This window comes from Pinus tabuliformis, chromosome 3_2 (assembly GCF_031772625.1).
Source record: "Pinus tabuliformis cultivar Carrire ecotype Pingquan chromosome 3_2, CPIR1, whole genome shotgun sequence".
Classification (NCBI taxonomy): Eukaryota; Viridiplantae; Streptophyta; class Pinopsida; order Pinales; family Pinaceae; genus Pinus; species Pinus tabuliformis.
Genome location: NC_142302.1, coordinates 184714218 through 184734529, shown reverse-complemented (window position 1 = coordinate 184734529; position 20312 = coordinate 184714218). Strand labels below are relative to the sequence as shown.

The window sequence follows — 20312 nt, the reverse complement described above, 5'->3', positions numbered from 1 at the left end:
TATGTGCAAGGTCAGCCAGTTTTGTAATGTAGGCTCACATGCCCAACAGATGTGTCACACACCCTCATTGATGGATATATATACAGGAAAAGTTGGAGAGAATTTGAATACAACTCAACTCACATCTTCCTCTCTCATCCTAAAAGTACGAGCTACCAGGAGGGTTGTTGTGACACATGCTGCGCTGGCTGACCAAAGGAGACTTTGCTGGTTGAAGCATCCTGTTGACCGCCGAAACGAACACATTCATTTTTCTTGTTTCTGATTTGTCTTCTGTAAGATCTGCTTATATGTTCTATCTGCATTTTGCTTATCTACTTGTATGATTGCTGTGAGAAAAGTGAAATCGCTCTTAGCATAGAACATCTACAAAACTTTACATGGTATCGGAGCTGAGGTGAAGACAAACTCTATCTATAGCAATCATCATCGAAGAACAGGTATTCTTGAGGTGATCTCCTCTCCACGTCTGGGTTTTTGGAAGGAGAGAACCAACAGATACGCTGGCCCAAGGGTGATGCCCTAACCGCAGGAAGCCGCAGTCATATAAGGAAAAACCGCAGTAAGGTTAAAGGTTAACGTGTGTTCATATAAGGGACAACCGCAGTAAGGCTAACGTAGCTGCAGTCAAGCCGCAATCATGTCTTACAAGGAGGTCTGGACGCAGTGCAAAAGGAGACCTGTAGCTGTCAAGAGGAGTACTAATACGCAGTTGAAGAAATAATGAAGCCGCATATAAGTAAACACAGGACATAAAGAACAGTTATGATACGTTGTTCATATACCCAATATTGTTTATGTTGTATACGCAATATGGAACCACTATATACGCTGGAATAATGAAGCCGCAGTCCATACAATATATACGCTGGAATAATGAAGCCGCAGTCCATACATATATACGCTGGAATAATGAAGCCGCAGTCTATATATATATACGCACAATTAATGAAGCCGCAGTCCATACAATATATACGCTGGAATAATGAAGCCGCAGTCCATACATATATACGCTGGAATAATGAAGCCGCAGTCTATATATATATACGCACAATTAATGAAGCCGCAATCTTTGGAATGAAGACGCAGTCCATACATATATACGCACAGTTAATGAAGCCACAGTGAAAACCTATGTGCAGTCACGGAGACAGTCATATGAACCCCGATACTTCTGATATTTTGAAGAACAGTTACATGATAAATGTCGGAACTCTGTCCACTATAATAATCATACTATTAAGGGAATGAAGCAGTAGTGGAGCCGCAGTCTAGAACGCAGAAATCACACATGCTAGATCTCGCATGGAGAAGCTGGATTTGACTGCACCTCGGTTAGGGTATGAGGTGCATTCATGACCGGAACTCGAAGGTATGATGAGGACACAGAATTGATCCATGAACTGGGCTAAATATTCTCTCGGCATACCTATGAATTAAAGGCACAAAACTCTGATGGATAAGGAAATGAAGATCTCGGATAAGGACACTGCAATGAGGTCTGAGCTATATAGATTCTCAACAGAGACCTAATCCTTATAATGAAAGTCTCTGCATTACATGAATAGATTGATATGACAATCTCAGCATAAAGATATCTCCGCTCTTTCAGAGATATTCCTGTATCAGTCTCGGCATATAATCTCGTTGAAGAGAATTTCAATAATGACTGTGTCTACTGCAATCTGAGCAGTGACAATCAAATCAAGAGCTGCAGTCTCGAAGGGAGCAGTGATGGATCTACTCTCTCGGATCAACGAAGGTCATTTTGAATATTATCTCTATTTCATATATATTACTGTCTCAGCATAACCAGATTAATGAAGTATGTTTCGGTGATGACATTGATTCTTGGCATCCCTGAAAAAGGAGATATACCATATCAATAGTCTCCATTGTATTCGGATCTAGTGATCTCGACATGAATATGATCTCAGAAGCAGTCACAATGACAAGGATCACAAGAAGTAATAACATGATTATTACAATTTAAGTATAATGAAAGAAGCAGTACAGCGAAGTGTTGTCGTAGTCTTTATGGTGCAGAGATCCTAAGGGCAACCATAGCGTAACAATGATACACTAAAAGATATTGCGACAACAATGAAGTTCTTGGTGATGCAATGATGTTAGAGGAGCAGCAAGATGGTGATCTCAGCAGTGCTCAAGAAAGAGACTCATAATCCGCAGCTTCAGAAGGCCTGAATCCGCAGTCTGTTGACCCTATACGCATTCACAGTATAAGGAGGTCTGGAAGGACAGTGTTTCGGTTGCTATAAATAAAAGAAGCATGGTGACAGCACATTGATAAGGGCTGTTCCTTAGGACTGTTTCAAGGTTGATAAGTCACTGTCATCAGATCAACATATGTTATTAGTTGCTGACTGTTTGAGGATCATAGGCCTATCTTGCTGCTGGGCTAGGCCGCAGGCCATAGCGAGCAGCATAGGTTGTTCTATCAGTCTTGGACTGCGTGGCCTATTGCAGACTTGAAGGCCTTCATTATTGATGAAAAGGATAACTGCTGAAGCAGAGTCAGTTAGTACAGCAAGAAGATCACAGTGTTCTGGAAATTATATTGAGTCAAGGTTTGACTATGTTCGACACAGTTTGATGAGCTTCCTATTGATGCCACCTGGATGGACATCAAATGAGTTCAAAGACTTTTGCAGAGAAGCTGGCATTAAGAGGGAGACTACCACTGCATATACTCCTGAGCAGAATGGTGTTGCTGAACGCAAAAATAGGACTATTGTGGAAGCTGCCCGTGCCATGCTATGTGACCAGGGTCTTCCAAAGTTTCTGTGGGGAGAAGCTGCAAATACTGCTGTGTACATTCAAAACCGATGCCCTCATTCCGCTTTGGACTCCAAAACTCCCGAAGAGTTTTTCTTTGGTAAGAAACCTGATGTCTCACATTTTAGAATTTTTGGATGTCTGTCTATTTTCATGTGCCGAAAGAAAAGATAAGTAAGCTGGATGCTACTGGGAAGAAAGGAATGTTTGTGGGCTACAGTGAGACTTCTAAGGCATATAGAGTCTATGTACCTGGTCAAAGGGAAGTAGAGATAAGCCATGATGTCACTTTTGACGAAGATGCTTCCCTGAAGAAAGTAGTAGATCTTCCTAGATCTGAAGAAAACCATGAAGAAAGACCTGGAAATCTGGAAGAACCCCAGGCTGAGACTATGCCTGATGTTGAAGGGCCAATGGACCCTATTGATCCTTCCCCTTCTCTAGGAAAGAGGCCATCATGGCTCAGGGACACCCTCGAAGATGCTGAGGGTCATGCTGCCCCAAGGGGAACATTCCGAGAAAGCAAGAAGCCGTGTAGATACCAAGGGTATCTAGCTGCCATGAGTACTATTATACAATCTGAACCTGGATCTTTTGAGGAAGCCATCAAGCATCAAGTCTGGAAGGATGCTATGAGGCTATTATGAAGAATGATGTCTGGGATGTGGTCCCGAGACCGAAGGACAAATCTGTTGTCACCGCTAAATGGCTCTACAAGATTAAACATGGATCTGATGGGAGTGCTGAAGAGTTTAAGGCAAGATTTGTTGCCCGTGGCTTCTCTCAAAAGGAAGGAATTGACTATGACAATATATTTGCACCTGTGGCTCGATATACCACCATCCGATCCATCATAGCCCTTGCTGCTACGCAAGGATGGAGTCTTCATCAACTGGATGTCAAGACCGCTTTTCTGCATGGTGCAATAAAGGAAGAGGTGTATGTAGAACAACCTCTGGGATTTGAAGTTCAAGATCAAGACACTTATGTCTGCAGGTTGAAGAAAGCCCGCTATGGGTTAAAGCAAGCACCCAGAGCTTGGTATGAGAGGATGGATAGTTACTTGATGAAGCTGGGCTTCACTCGAAGCAATGCTGATCCAAACCTTTACTTTAAGGTTGAGGAAGGAAAGCCTCTCATTCTAGTGCTGTATGTGGACGACCTCTTCCTGACAGATGATGACCCTCTCATTCATCAATGTAAGAGGGAGCTTGCTGTTGAGTTCGAGATGAAAGACCTAGGACTGATGCACTATTTCCTAGGCCTGGAGGTCTGGCAGAGACCTGGAGAGATTCTCCTTTCTCAAGGAAAGTATATTGTGAAGCTTCTGGAAAGATTTGGGATGGTGGACTGTAAGTCCATGTCGACACCAATGGAACTCAACTTTAAGAAGTTGAGTGGCAGCGCTGCAGGGCCTATCTTGGCCAATCCTACTGAGTATCGTCAACTCATAGGAGCTTTGATGTTCTTAGTGAACACCCGTCCGGACATATGTTTTGCAGTGAATACTTTGAGTCAACAGATGGTTGAGCCTCATCATTTTCACTGGGTTGGTGCCAAGAATCTTTTGAGATATCTTCGGGGCACGATAAACCATGGGCTGAGATACACTGCCGGGAGTGTGATACTCCGGGGATATACTGATGCCGATTGGGCTGGCAGTGTGGTGGATCGTAAGAGCACATCTGGATGCTGTTTCAATCTTGGTTCTGCTTCGATCTCATGGATGAGCAGGAAGCAGAAGTCGGTGGCTTTGAGCACCGCGGAGGTCGAATACATTGCTGCTAGTATGGCCTGTTGTGAAGCAGTTTGGTTGAGGAAGCTCTTTAGTGAGCTGTTCCAACATGTGCTAGATACCACTGTAATACTCTGTGATAATCAGAGTGGGATTCGTATGACTGAGAATCCTGTGTTCCACGACCGATCCAAGCATATTGATATCAGGTACCACTTTATCCGGGATATGGTACAGCGAGGCGCCGTAAGGCTCGATCATATAGGAACTGATGAGCAGGTCGCGGATACTCTCACTAAGCCCCTGGGGAAGGTCAAGTTCCTAACCTTCCGTGAGAGTCTTGGTGTCGTGGAAAGACCCTATGATATGGGTCCTGTTGGACGATGAGCTCTGGGAGCTCTGGGGGGCTTTGGGGATAGCTTCTCGGAGCTATAAGCACTCATAATGCTTCTGCCCCACCCTTGTGATTATTGAGCTGGTTCGCCACTCATTTAATCTGTGCCCCGTATGCATCCTACCCATTGAGTTCAGGGCTCATGGGAAGTACCTCTCATTTGGCCAATGAGGTGTGGAAAAGCTAGAGACTATTAGCAAAGACTGATGGACGCATCAGAGATTGCCGTACTCTCTATCTAGGATGGCTTGGTCCAACTACTTGATCTGGGATCAAGATTTGTGAGGTCTGGGACCTCTGGACTGATTATGTCAGTCGGGGAATGATGTCTTTGTGACTGACCCACTTCTGTTCTGAAATAAAGAAGCCAGCAAAGCAAGTTTCGGCGCGATGACTCACGATGTTAATTGCACTAATAGATGGAGTTCTCCCTAGTTGAGAGGGAGTGTTAAAATTGGACAACTAGGTCCAAACTCCATGTTCTGATGCTCAGATTAAGAGGCTAATATTTTTGTTGGATTCCTCTTTCTGAGAGGTGTAAAATCCATATAAAAATAGTCTTAATCCGATGAGCAGAACTTATATTTTGAATTTATTATTCTTAATAAATTATATGTGCAAGGTCAGCCAGTTTTGTAATGTAGGCTCACATGCCCAACAGATGTGTCACACACCCTCATTGATGGATATATATACAGGAAAAGTTGGAGAGAATTTGAATACAACTCAACTCACATCTTCCTCTCTCATCCTAAAAGTACGAGCTACCAGGAGGGTTGTTGTGACACATGCTGGGCTGGCTGACCAAAGGAGACTTTGCTGGTTGAAGCATCCTGTTGACCGCCGAAACGAACACATTCATTTTTCTTGTTTCTGATTTGTCTTTTGTAAGATCTGCTTATATGTTCTATCTGCATTTTGCTTATCTACTTGTATGATTGCTGTGAGAAAAATGAAATCGCTCTTAGCATAGAACATCTACAAAACTTTACAAAACTCCACCTCCGATGCTTTGAAAATGCTTCAAAATTTAACCTCAAGCTCCTTGACCAAAACCCACAAAAACCCAAAAAGGGTTTGGCCTATCTCGAGCCAAAGTCGAATCGACAAAATGGTGTGAATTCCCCAGCTAACTAACAATTCGCCCTATTATTGTTGAAAATAGCAACAAGAAATGCTAAAAATAGAAGTGCTAAAAATAGCATTGCTATAAATAGCATTTCAGGATACATTCCAATTTTAGTTAGTCCCTGAACTAAAATTGAGAATTAAAATTCGAATTTGATCTTAGCTGCTGTTTGTAAAATAATTAATTAGTTCATTTTGAGTTAATTAGTTGTAGGAAATCAAACATGAAGTCTATGTGAAGACATGTAACAGTTTCTCCATTGATTGAGGAAGTTATCCCTTGATTAAGGAGATCAAGATGAGTTGTACTTTGAGTTGTAACTAGTTAGCTCAGTTATCTGAGTTAAGTCTAGTTAGATTAGTTCGAACAGTTTGTGGAACTGATTGTGAGTTCAGTTAGTTAATGCATGCATGCATGTAAATGCTACACTTCAGATAACTTAATATTCTCTCATAAATAACTCATGCATGTTAGTTCAGTCAAAGACCCAGTTGAGATCAGGTGATAGGACAATGTACTATCAGTTGCAGGAATATTCCATTGAGGATATTTCTTGCATGCAGAAGGAATTCATTCCTTGGAGATTGGGCAGTTACTTTTGAGTTTGTTGGTTGTGTGACGAGGCCAATTCACACAGGTGGCAGCATTGGACCCCAAGAGAAGCTGCACAAGGAAATAGGAGGCTTGGAGGGTTGGAGGAAGGCATATGCTGTGTCTATTCAGTCTGTAAGCTATATTGTTTGATTGTACTAAGAGCTGGATGGCTTGTGAGCTGAAGCTTTGTGTAATCTGAACATATTTCCACTTGTATGATATTACAGAGATCGGGGTTTTAGGCTGAGGCTTTCCCTAGAGTATTCTTCCGTGTTTATGTGTGATTGCTTTCTCATTCTCAGTTATATGTGTTCTATTTGATCTTGCTCATATTCGATTAAGCTTCTGCAAGTTTGTTGTCGAAGTAGATCTTGTATTTTGCTTTAGTATATTGCATAATCTGATCTACAGTGGGAAATTCTACATGGTATCGGAGCAAAGGTGATCAAAGCGAAGAACAAGATACAAGAAGGGAGAAGTTTGAAGTTTGAAGTTCCTGAATATAGAAATCGAGTTCTTATCACATCTCAATTTCACCAATGGCATTCAACTGTTTAAGACTCGAGTATGCCCTTGATGGCAGCTCAAATTATATAGCTTGGAAGGATCGTATGGAAGCAGTATTAGAGGACAACGGTCTAAAGGACTTCATTGATCAAGAAGTCCCCAAGCCAACAACGGCTAATGCTACAAAATTGGCGGAATGAAAGAAATGTGTGGCTAGAGCAAGGAGAATCATTCTGGAGGGAGTTCGAGACCACATAGTCTCGATTCTCCATGGGAAGGAGACACCGTTTTCAATGTGGAAAACATTGAAAGATCTATATCAGAACAACAACGATCAGAGGAAGCTGGCACTGAAAGACAAGCTTCAGAAAATCAAGTGTGAAAAGGGCTATGTGATCTCTACATATCTGAACAAGCTCACCACCTGCAGGGATGAGCTTGGAAGTGTAGGGATCATGACAGCCAATGATGACATGGTGAGTCTAGCTCTCCTCGATCTTCCTAAGAGCTGGCATAGCTACCAAGATAAGGTAAATGGAAGAGAAAAACTGCCAGATTGGGAACGACTTTGGTCGGATCTGATGTAGGAGGAGATGAGAAGAAGCACCAGAGATGGATCCTCATCAAAGCAAGATGATGAGGAAAATCTAGCCTTAGCAAGTAAGGCGAGGAAAATTAAAGGGAAGGTGTCCCATTCCAAATCCAGTTCTTCCCATGGTGGGAAGAAGTTTGACAAATCGAAAGTGTGATGCTTTCATTGTCATTAGGTGGGCCGTTATGCTACGAATTGTCCACAGAAAAATCCAAGAAGGGATCCTCGAAGGGATCAGATGGTCAGGCATTGACCTCACATTTTGAGTTGGATTTCTCTCTCATCGCATGCATGGTTTCATCCATAGTGGGATGTGTTTGGTACCTGGACAGTGGAGCTTCATTCCACATGTCCGGTGACAAGAATCTTTTTAGTACCTTGGAAGAGAAGGATCTCCAGATGCGGATCGAGATGGGCGATGATGGAAAGTACTGTGTTTCAGGTGAAGGTACGGTTGTGTTTCAGAGGGAGCATGGAGCTCCTCTCACCCTAACCGATGTAAAGCATGTACTAGGTCTGAAAAAGAATCTTGTGTACGTTGCTATGGTAGAAGATGTTGAGATTGCAACAAGATGATGGAGCTTAGTGAAAAGAGTCGCCTTCACTAAGTGGGCCCGCAGGCAAATTATGGCGCAAGTTCTATTTTTGGATCACAGTAGGGATGATCACAGCAGGAGTGACCACAGTAGGGATGATCACAGCAGGAGTGATCACAGTAGGAGTGATCAAAGTCTATTTTTAGACTGGCTGTCCAAAATAGAAAAGTCAAATATTATTGTCTCATAATAATATCTGGACTATAAACTTGATCTTATTCTCTTGGAGCACTTCAGTTTGAGCTACAGATGTGGCACATACAGCTGTCAGAAGGAAGTACGCTTTCTTTTTGGGTCAGTTGAGTTGTTGCATGCATGACTTCAGTTAGAACTCAATCAGTTGAGTTTGGTGGAGTTGATGGAGTTGTGTTCAGTTTGACTTGGTTAAACTAGTTGTAATTAGTCTAACTGCAAATAGACTAATGATGAGTTGTTAAACTAATTATTAACTCATAATGCAACTATAGAATACATCAGTTAACTCAGTTGCATGTCAGTGCATGTTCAGTTTAGCAGGGACAGGTGTTAGAGGATCAGATTGCTATCAGTTGTGACTATAGTTGTGCATGAGGATTTGCACAATCAAGGGATTGAGTATGCCAATGAGTATTGCCCAGTATATGCCCAGTATTATAGCCTTTGCTCACGTCTTTCCCAGTGTGAGTGATTCTTTGGAGGTAAATACGAGTTTGGTTAATCCATTCTCATTCATTCTTGAGCAGGTATTGAGCAGTGGAGGCAGGCAAGCAGTGGAATAGATTTGGAGATCAGATCTGAGCTGTATTGTGTGTAACAGGTGGAGCTGGTACTGGATTGCTTGTGATAAGCATTGTACTTTGTAATGTTACATGTTCTCAATCATTAATATACAGATAGTGTGGGGTTTTCAAGTGTAAGCTTTCCCCGGGTTACATCCTGTGTTAATGTGTGAATGCTCTTGATGTTTTATTGTTATTGATGCTGCTAAATTGATGATCAACATAGAGGAGCTTATGTATTGTTTATGTATTCCGCAATAGTACATGATCAGGATAATCTCCATTGAATATGTGTTAAATTATTCAAAATTTGTACAGAAGATAAAGGCTATGATGTAGTATTTAGTAAAGGTATTCCTGAGGCATATTGGCACTGGATAGACCAATAGGATTGGGATTCGAGTAAAGAATCTCTACAAACTAGAGGTAGATGACTGTGATGCATTGAGTTCCAAAGCTGAGTTGGTGCAGAGCCAAGATGTTGGTGAGCTATGGCATAGAAGATTGGGCCACTTGCACCATGGAGCCCTGAAGATCATGCAACAGATTTCTACTTGACTTCCCAAGGGAAAACTGGAGCAGACGGATACATGCAAAGGTTGTACCTTGGGTAAGTATGCGAAATCTTCCTTTCAGGATCGAGACAGTAGAGCTGGAGCAATCCTGGAGTGAGTTCACACAGATGTTTGTGGACCATTCTCTATAGCCTCCACCGCTAAACAAAGGTACTATGTTATTTTTATTGATGATTTTTCTCGTAGATGTTGGATCTACTTTATGCAAAAGAAGAGTCAGACCTTCTTGCGGTGTTGTGAGTTTAAAGCCTTGGCAGAGAAAGAATCTGGAAAGGAAATAAGGGCCTTGCGTAGTGACAATGGTGGAGAGTATGTCTCCCAACAGTTTAAGGACTTCTGCGCTGCAGAAGGAATTAAACGGGAGTTTACGACACCCCATAACCCACAACAGAATGAGGTGGCCGAAAGGAAGAACAGATCGATTGTGGGAGCAACTCGAGCGATGTTGCATGACCAAAGCCTACCACTCCATTTGTGGGTTGAGGCATGCAATACAGCAATATACTTGTAGAATAGAAGCCCACACCGTATACTGGGAATGAGGACACCTATGGATGCCTTTTTTGGGAAGCGACCAGATGTGAGTCACTTCAGGATCTTTGGATCTTCGGTTTATTGTCATGTGACCAAAGATGCCTGGAAGAAGCTAGATCCAACAGTTGAGTTGGGAATACTTGTGGGGTAAACTGATACACCCCACAACTATTGGGTGTTCTTGCCCACCAGTCAGAGGACAGTGGCACGCATAGATCTGAAGTTCGACGAGCAGAAAGCCATGCGAATATCACTTGAGAGGGAGCTCAAGTTGCATGCAGAGGAGGAACTTTTAGTTCCTAAGGAGGAGGAGCCTTAGAGTGATGCGGAGTAGCCACATGCAGAGGATCTGGGAGTGGAGAGATCCACTCATGCTGAGTCTTCCAGAGATGGGTGGAAAGCTCAAGGGAAGCTAACAGATTGATGCTAGATGTGCGAGAGAATGTGGGACAACCATCTTCTCAGCGCAGACAGAGGAGGTCGCCCAAGCGGTACACTAGTTACACAACCTTGGTTGGGGAGTGTGTAGAGTTTGAGCCTTCTTCATTCGAGGAGGCAGTGCAACAACCAGTCTGGGTTGATGCAATGGTGGAGGAGTACGACTCCATCGTTCGGAACTATTTGGGATGTTGTCTCAAGACCTCAAGACGAGTTAGTGGTGAGTTCTAGATGGCTTTACAAGGTAAAGCAGGCAGCTGATGGCAGTGTTGAGAAACATAAGGCAAGGTTTGTTGCCCGTGGTTTCTCACAGGTCGAGGGGATCGAATACGATGAGACTTTTGCTCCTGTAGCAAGGTACTCATCTATCAGATCGATGTTGGCACTATCAGCTCAGATGGGTTGGAAGATCCATCAGATGCACGTGAATACAACGTTCCTCAATGGGAAGATTGAGGAAGAGGTGCACATTGAGCAGCCAGAAGGTTTCGAGACCTTCGATCGTGAGTCGCATGTGTGTCGATTCAAGAGGGCTTTGTATGGGCTGAAGCAAGCATCCCGTGCTTGGTACACCAGGATCGACAACTATTTCACTGGGTTGGGCTTCATCAAGAGTGAAGCAGATGCGAACCTTTACCACATCATGGTAGAAGGTAAGCCATTGATCATTGTTCTTTATGTCAATGATTTGATTTTGACAGGTGATGATCAGTTGATCAAGTCTTGCAAGGAGGACCTTGCAAGAGAGTTCGAGATGAAAGACATGGGTCTTATGCACTACTTTCTAGGCATGGAAGTGTGGCAGAAGGATGGGGAAGTCTTTGTGTTTCAAGGCAAGTATGCCAATGAGATACTCAGGCGATTCCACATGGAGAAGTGCAAGCCCATGCAAACTCCTCTAGCTGGTAATTGGAGGAAGGAGGATGCTACTTCAAGTGAGGTAGTAGCTGCTACTATTTACCGGCAACTTGTGGGTTCATTGATGTATCTAGTGAACACACGACCAGACTTATGCTTTGTGGTGAACCAACTGAGTCAAGCTATGGTTCATCCTAGCAAGCTATTTTGGAAGGCAGCAAAGCATGTGCTGAGATACCTCAGAGGCACATCTTGGTATGGATTGTGGTACAAACAGACAGAGGGAGTGAAGCTTCAGGGCTTCACATATGCGGATTGGGCAGGGATTCCATTAGACCGGAAGAACACTTCTGGAGGAATCTTCAACCTTGGTTCAGCTGCAGTTTCCTGGTACAACATGAAATGGAGGTTAGTTGCACTTACTCAGCAGAGGCTGAATACATGGCTGCCAGCCAGGTAGCATGCGAGGCCATTTGGACGCGGAAGATTCTAGTGGGATTGTTTGGTCAGAGGATGGATCCAACTGTAATCTACTGCGATAATCAGAGTTGTATCAAACTCTCTGAGAATCCAGTTTTTCATAATAGGTCCAAGCACATTGATATTCGGTACCATCATCTTCGGGACTGTGTGGTGAAGAGGATCATGTTGTTGCTGTATGTTTGAGGAACATGATGCAAATATTTTGACTAAGGCATTGTCAAAAATGCAAGTTTGAGTTCCACAGAGACATGATTGGGGTTACTGATAATCCCTTTCTTGTTGAGAGGGAGTGTTGAAAATAGCAACAAGAAATGCTAAAAATAGAAGTGCTAAAAATAGCAACGCTATAAATAGCATTTCGGGATACATTCCAATTTTAGTTAGTCCTTGAACTAAAATTGAGAATTAAAATTCGAATTTGATCTTAGCAACTGTTTGTAAAATAATAATTAATTCATCTTGAGTTAATTAGTTGTAGGAAATCAAACATGAAGTCTATGTGAAGACATGCAACAGTTTCTCCATTGATTGAGGAAGTTATCCCTTGATTAAGGAGATCAGGATGAGTAGTACTTTGAGTTGTAATTAGTTAGGTCAGTTATCTGAGTTAAGTCTAGTTAGATTAGTTCCAACAGTTTGTGGAACTGATTGTGAATTTAGTTAGTTAATGCATGCATGCATGTAACTACTGGACTTCAGATAACTGAATATTCTCTCATAAATAACTCATGCATGTCAGTTTAGTGAGAGACCCAATTGAGATCAGGTGATGGGACAATGTATTATCAGTTGCAGGAATATTCCATTGAGGATATTTCTTGCATGCAAAAGGAATTCATTCCTTGGAGATTGGGCAGTTACTTTTGAGTTTGATGGTTGTGTGATGAGGCCAATTCACACAGGTGGCAACATTGGACCCCAAGAGAAATTGCGCAAGGAAATAGGAGGCTTGCAGGGGTGGAGGAAGGCATATGTTGTGTCTGTTCAGTCTGTGAGCTGTATTGTTCAATTGTACTGAGAGCTAGATGGCTTGTGAGCTAAAGCTTTGTGTAATCTGAACATATTTCCACTTGTATGATATTACAAAGATTGGGGTTTTAGGCTGAGGCTTTCCCCAAAGTATTCTTTTGTGTTCATGTGTGATTGCTTTCTCATTCTTAGTTATATGTGTTCTATTTGATCTTGCTCATATTTGATTAAGCTTCCGCAAGTTTGTTGTAGAAGTAGATCTTGTATTTTGCTTTAGTATATTGCATAATCTGTTGATCTACAGTGGGAAATTCTATAATTATAAGAATTAGGATTTCAAGCCCAAATAACATCCGGAAAATTCTGAAACTTTAAGCATGGACTCCTCTCAGAAAACCCAAAAAAACCCGTGAAGGAATTTGACTAGTTTAGACTTCTGAAATTTGACCCCCTTGGAGCCCAACTTCAGTTGCAACTGCAAAACTCGGCCTGTTGGAATTTGCTTGTAAATCCTCTCAGAAATGGACCCAGAGTGCTGGGTTGACCTCTGCTATCAATCCCCTAACTGCCCAGATGGGTTTCCGGGCTATGGCACCTGCTCCTTAGCTCCACGAAATTGTTGGACTGGCCCTCTGCGTTGTGCCCAAGCCTAGTAATTCGAACTGCTGGGATGTTGGCTTTGCTGGATTTGAAACTCACAAGAAAGGCTGGCCCTTTCCTGCTCTCCCAATCCTCTAACTCTCTCGACAAATGCTTGATCACCGATAGCTCCAATTTCCCACTGCATATTCTCCAGCTAGCTAGAAATACACACTCCCTGTTGTGGCTGAATGGTAGTGTTGTAACACATTCATGGAACTCCTAAAATACTTATGGAACTGCCTCTCTAGGGCCGCCACAGATGGTCCCCCGAAGTAGGGTTGAATCTCCCGCTTGATAGATTCGTGGCTAAACAACCGGTTGACTCAGCTAAACAACAGAGCAAACAGTCAAGTAATTTTGATTGCAAAATGTAAGAATGAATCCAAATGAGAGCTCCCTCCTCCTTTTATCTTTGTGGGTCTTCCTTGCCTCATGTGGGCTCCCCCATCCAACACTTCGAATTCCCTCCAAGCCATTCAAGTGGCCTAGTTTGAATTCCCACGTGGGTGGCCCCCACCTTCCAATAGCAAGCAAATTAAGTCGAATTTCCTCCCAAGTCCCTAGGTCGAAAATGCTGGGTTCTTTCCCTTAGCCAAAATTGTGCAAGAATGTGTGGAAAATCTCTATTACAAATGTGTTTGAGAAGGGACATGACATTTTGTCACATCTATGCTTTAAAGAAACTCGCTTATCCTTCCACAGAAACTCGCATATCCTTGCTACTGCAACTCGCATATCACTTCAGAAAACATAAACAAACTTTTAGCCTTTTGGTTGAGGATTCATGCCTATATATAGTTGTTTGTCATTATGAAAGGTCACATCCGTTGAGCAGGCTGACTTGGTCTTATGGAGGTCAATTTGACTCTATTTTCCTTGACAAAATTTCATTTTGGTTTTTCTTACAAAGTGTCCGAATAGACGTTGACTCAAATTTAATTCTTTTACTCGTTGGACCCTAGGAGCATGGAGAACATGCTTGATCTAGACTTGAGCATGAAACCCATGCTTAAATAATTTTTTTTTCTTTTTTTACATGAAATACAAATTGATACAGATGCAAAGATAAATATAAAGACCAAACCTAGTTCCTTTTCCAACAAATAGAAGTCTCTAGAGCAAAATCAAATTACCTTAATTAAGTTAGACTTAGGAAATAATTAAATTATTAGCTAATTAATTTAATTAAGGCGTTTTTGACTCTTATCTTGTGAAACCTTTTCTGGGTTTTGGAGATCTTCTGTTCCTTAGCCTCTTAGACATCATAGAGACTAGAACACGTGTCCACTGCTACCATAAACTAACATTGACAACACAATCAAAATAAAATTTGAAAGTGGCTTTTTGAAAACTTCTACCAGTTTTGGAAACCATAGTCATTTCCCAGTTTTATGTAAGTCGGTCTTTGTCTGTTATTTGGCAGTTTTGGCACCTTTTATTAGCTTATAAGAAGTTTATTTAATATTAACATCTGATGGTAAATTTCATTTTATCTCTCTGAAGAATAATTGTTTCTAACAACTACTTTTAGCTTCTAGCAACTATTTTTAACATATGGGCTTTGCATTATTCTTGGTTCATATCATGTGCCCTAGGCCTCCTCCCTTTGTGCTGTTCTTGACTATGAGCTCAGTATCTTAAATTTATCCTCTTTGATGGTTATGGATATTTTTTCCCCTTGTGGGCCTTTTTGGTAGAAAATTGTTAGAACTGGCACACAGATTATTCTTCGTATGCAATTGTGAGAAACCTAGGTCTAGTTAGCTCCTTAGACTCTGATGTATTCTGCACCATTGTTTGATGTTTGTGAACTTCAAAACTGACTTATGAATATGGTGGACTGTGATGTCTTCTGCACCTTTGCTCGATATTTGTGAACTTCAAACCAACTTATGAATTATGGCACCTTATTATTCATAGTGATTACTTTGATAGGTGGGGATTATAAGAGCATGGGCGGTGGCATATCAAGAGACCAATGAATTTCCTCGACCAATCAAACTTCCAACAAAAGGGGATCCGTGTTTAATGTGAAGGAAAAATAATCCTTGAATTAGAAACCTTTTCTGCATTTGAATGCTATGTTTTATATAATAGAATATTACTATACATCTTTACTTATTCTTCTAATAATGGAATTTTCCTGGTAGGAAGGAGGCATACACATGCTGGTCACAGTCTTCTGGTGCTGAAGAATTTAATTTCGGTACTAGAATTGATCTCATCCTTGTATCTGGATCATGCTTGCATCAAGATGTTGAATCAGAGAAAGATCATTCTATTATTTGTCATATAGAAGAGTGTGATATATTGACCCAGTTTAAGCGCTGCAATCCAGACAATGCACCTAGGTGAGTGTCTGTATCTGTCAGCATACGGATTATGCAGGCTTGATGTCTTTTGCTTCAGGCATTTAAGGGGTGTTGACATGTTAAAAACTGGATGATGTTTCTCTTTACTAACAGGTGGCATGGAGGAAGAAGTATTAAACTGGAAGGTTCTGACCACGCTCCTGTTTATATGAAATTGAGAGAAATTCCAGATATTGCAGTTCACCATGTTCCATCTTTGGCAGTCAGATATATGCCTGGGGTTTCTGGGCGGCAACAAAGTATTGGTCAGTAATTTTGGCTTTTTAACATCACTGTAAGTGATTAGTATGAGAAAATACCTAAAACATTAAATTTGGTGGGTCAATTTTTCAATGTGTTCTCAGTGAACTATAGGATCAAATAACAGGATGAACTTCCTTCATAATTCCAGAAAATATGGAGCTTTATATGCCAATATGGATTTCAGATCAATGTCAGGAGCATCATCAGTTGATGCTATTGAGATGATCATCATTATATCCTACACTTCTCCACCTTTTGAGCAAACTAACATGTCTGTGAGCCAGATATATAACAAACATATAATTCAAAATCATTCTGATGCACAATGGAAAAATGTAAACTTCTTGTCTCATTAATTTTAAGTAACTATTGCAGTAGCTCCAACATACAAACAAATAATAGAGTAAGGCAGGCTAATAATTCTTGTTTTCCAGGTATGCATTAGTTGAGTGGGATAAGGTCAGAAGACAGGTTGATTGTAATATGACTGCTCATGTATATTAGTGCCCATTCTTAAATTGTTGATGCTAGCGAAGATGACTTTGCAAGGTTCAAAATACTTATTAACTCCCTCACAACTGGCCAAAACAATTCTTAAGCAGAACAATCTATTAGCACCTAACAATGTATTTAGAACTATCAATCAGTATCTCTTTTCCATATCATTAGGTACGATACAAAATCTAAGACGAGTGTATAACCATGATCAGTGATCACTCTAAGCCATCTTAGCATGCATTTTGCAAATTAGGGATGAAATGTAGATGAACATTCTTCCTATGGCTGGGTCTTCAGAATTGCTAGGTCTCTTGCCTACTTGAATAAGTGAGGTTTCCAGAGGGAATTTTAAAAATGGTCTTGGACCATTTTAATTTGGTTGCATGTTAGCACTTGCATTGAAAATGGCTGATATACTCTACCAACTTGATGGTAAACAGACTGGAATGTAGATTAAAACTAATAAGTTTATTTTTAAACCTTTGTAGTGATGGTAGACAGATCTGTAAACATTTGTATTTCATTTGTAGTTGAATTTCATTTCTATAATGAAAAGTGTTAGAGTTGATTTCTTCGATTCTCTCGACCAGGGCTTTGATGGGACTCAGTCTAGCATCATCCTATTTCTTGTTTGATGTATTTGATCCCTTTCTCTATTTTTTTTGAAAATGCAGCATATATTACATTATGGAACATAGAATTACATACAAAGAGAGTTACAGCAATCTAACAACGGGATGACAGGGAGATTCCTTCTCTGAGTAAGCCAAAAATGGTAGCATATGAGCCTATGCTACAATAGAGGAAAGGTTTTGACATCTTTCCAGAAAAACTGAGTTTGGCTTAGCATGGAAAACAAATTTCTGCTTAAAATGCCTCAATTCCCTAAGCTAAGGGGGGGGGGGTTCCATATGAAAAGTGGCCTTATGCCTTTATTTCCACAGAAAAGCAATAGCGGACAGTTGGCATGTGTGGCAGAAGTCTTTGCAGCTGTCCTTGACCATCCAAGTGTCCCGAAAGAGGGGATTTCCAAGGAAGTGGAGCTGTGAAAAGAAAGTGAACTTCTGTCTGAAAGCATGCCAAAATGACTTGGTGGATGTGCATCTTGAAATGACATGTTGAACCTTTTCATCCCTCAAGATGTGAATGGGTCCATGGCATCTGTATCCTGTTTGTCTGATGTGGATTCACTCACATCACCTATGGACTGAGGCGGATCACCACATCCCAACGCTCCAAGAGGCGCTGCCAACTATATGTCATTTCTAGCAGATTGAGAGGAACAATTTCTCTTCAAGTGTCTCAAATACTATGAGATTCAAGAGAGGTTTCATTGCCTGTTTTGAGATTTGGGTGTTTCATTGTGACCTTTTTCTACCTAGATTGAACTCTAGAGATGCCTAGCATTACATGTTTAAGAGGCGGTTATCCATGGATGAGAGATGTTGTGCGGCCTTTGCAAGTCAAGTTCAATTAGGCTCACTACTTCCTTACAACATATCTCTATTGATGGAGGCACAAAGCACCATGTTGATTTTTACACCTGTGAGTCAGATTGTGGTGACATTATGAAAATATGGACTTCCACTTGCTTGATTTGTAGACACAATCTCTTCGAGACCTCAGAGTTTGAACAACTCTTAGTGGAGTAGAGCCTCCCGAGTTAGCTTGAGTAGCCATACCTCCATCATGAGCTTCTTTAGGTCGGCCTCTAATGTTAGGACAGATAGGTCTTCTTGCTCCATTGTTCCTCCTAGGATTGTACGACCAGCCCCACTTAGCCTTGGCCACTCTCTAGGAGACATCATTGAGCTTTGCATTGACTACTTCACCATCATAGATGAATTTAGCGATGCCTCTTATCCCTCCTCTTCTTCTACTTTTATTTCGACTTATGATGTTGTTGTTGTGGTAGGGCCTTGAGTCTAATAGGATTTGCCTACCTCTTGCTCTTTTTCTTCTTTTGTTATCATTCATATATTTTGGACTTTTAGAACATTTTGGCTCTGAGTGTTCTATACACTTGCTATGTAGTCGACTTTGATTATACCCTCTAGGCCCATTGACCTATTGATCATTTGTGGATATTAATAAAATTATCTTATCCTATCTACCACAAAGCATGTATGGAATGTTGAAGAATCTAGGGAAGTTAGCATTAATAAGATTCTTCTAGTCATGATAACTATTTGTGAGGTGTTTTTTCCTTCTTATTCCAATCTTCACTTATTATTATTAGAATGTGTCTTCTTTAGTTCATCAAATAGCTAACAAAACAAAGAGGCAAGAACACAAGATGTTGGCATTCTGCCAGGGCCAAAACCTCTCCCTTTTGGAGACGAAAAATCGCACAAAATTCTTCTTATAGAGATTCCAATTGACGAATACCAAGACCATGACCCTTGACCAATTAGGCCACTCCAAGACCAAGACACCAATCCTCTTCCTTTGTTCACTACTAGGATCATCATAGCTGCACCATGACAGCTTCTTCACTGAGATCTTCACCATACCAACGAGGTTTCCGTATATATGATTGAGGTATGTCCCTAACTCCACCGAGATCATGACTGTCTCATAACTGCACCTGTAGCTGATATTATAGCCTTGTGACTGTGTCTTCATTGAGATCATATCTATGCTAAGATCATGACTGCACCTTTGAGACAGAGTGTCTTCTCATCATGATTATGCCGAGACTGTGTGTGCCACTGTGGGATCCTGAAATCATCTCCTTCACTGAGACTGTGACTGTGTTTTCTTTTATGACTGTGTTTCAGTATTGAGACTGTGGTTATAAGGAGGCTGAGACACACTTATCACTTGCACCGAGACACTGTTCTTCATTGCCGAGACACTGTCCTTCATCACCGAGATCCTGTACTTCATCACTGAGATTTGTACCTTCCTGTACCCATCCGAGATTTCAGACTTGTCTGAGATTCTTGTTTTCTGTGGTGACCTTAGCAGGGTATTTATAGTTGTTTCCTCTCCATAATTAGCCGACATGACAGTGTGAAACATTGTGTCTCTATTTGCAAGCCAACATGACTTCTTTAGCTTATTTATTTAAATTATTTGCAGGCCGACGTGACTGTGTTTTGCATCGTTTTGATTGCAGACTTCTTCTTGTGCTTGTCTTGGAGGGCTGTTTAGAGTCTAGACTTTTCTATACATGACATTGACTCTTTGACATCTTAAGGCTCTCAATGGGAGCCAATAAATAAATAAACCTCTTGTTCATGAAACCCATACAGCAAGGAATAATAAATTCATTTTACAAAAATCATAATTACAATGTTATGAAGACCGAACCTAGTTACACTCTCTTCAACACTCCCTCTTAACTAGGTAGGTATTCATGATAGTACTTGGTCATTCTCAATCTGAAGAATTTGTCATAAGAAGAATCAGATTGGTAACCCATCTGTATAGCATCATAGTAATCAACAATGTTTCCACAACAAGGCCTTGACTGACAACTCTATCTCTCATTAGATCAAAGAAAAATGTTGGCGAGACCAATGACTATAGACATCTTCATCGTTGTCTCTCAAGGTACATACCCACCCGGGTGTTCATTGAGTATGAACTTCTAG

General features: G+C 41.2%; 1 protein-coding gene across 3 annotated transcripts in view; it reads left to right on the top strand.

The window, feature by feature from the left end:
• Positions 1–20312, top strand: part of LOC149180400 (endonuclease/exonuclease/phosphatase family protein) — a 442295-nt gene that overhangs the window by 207834 nt on the left and 214149 nt on the right. For all 3 annotated transcript variants that reach the window (XM_089416116.1, XM_089416114.1, XM_089416115.1), the window contains exons 7-8: positions 15751–15951; positions 16066–16217. In XM_089416116.1, coding sequence (XP_089272242.1) covers positions 15751–15951; positions 16066–16217 — 353 coding nt within the window. The remainder of the gene's footprint in view (positions 1–15750; positions 15952–16065; positions 16218–20312) is intronic.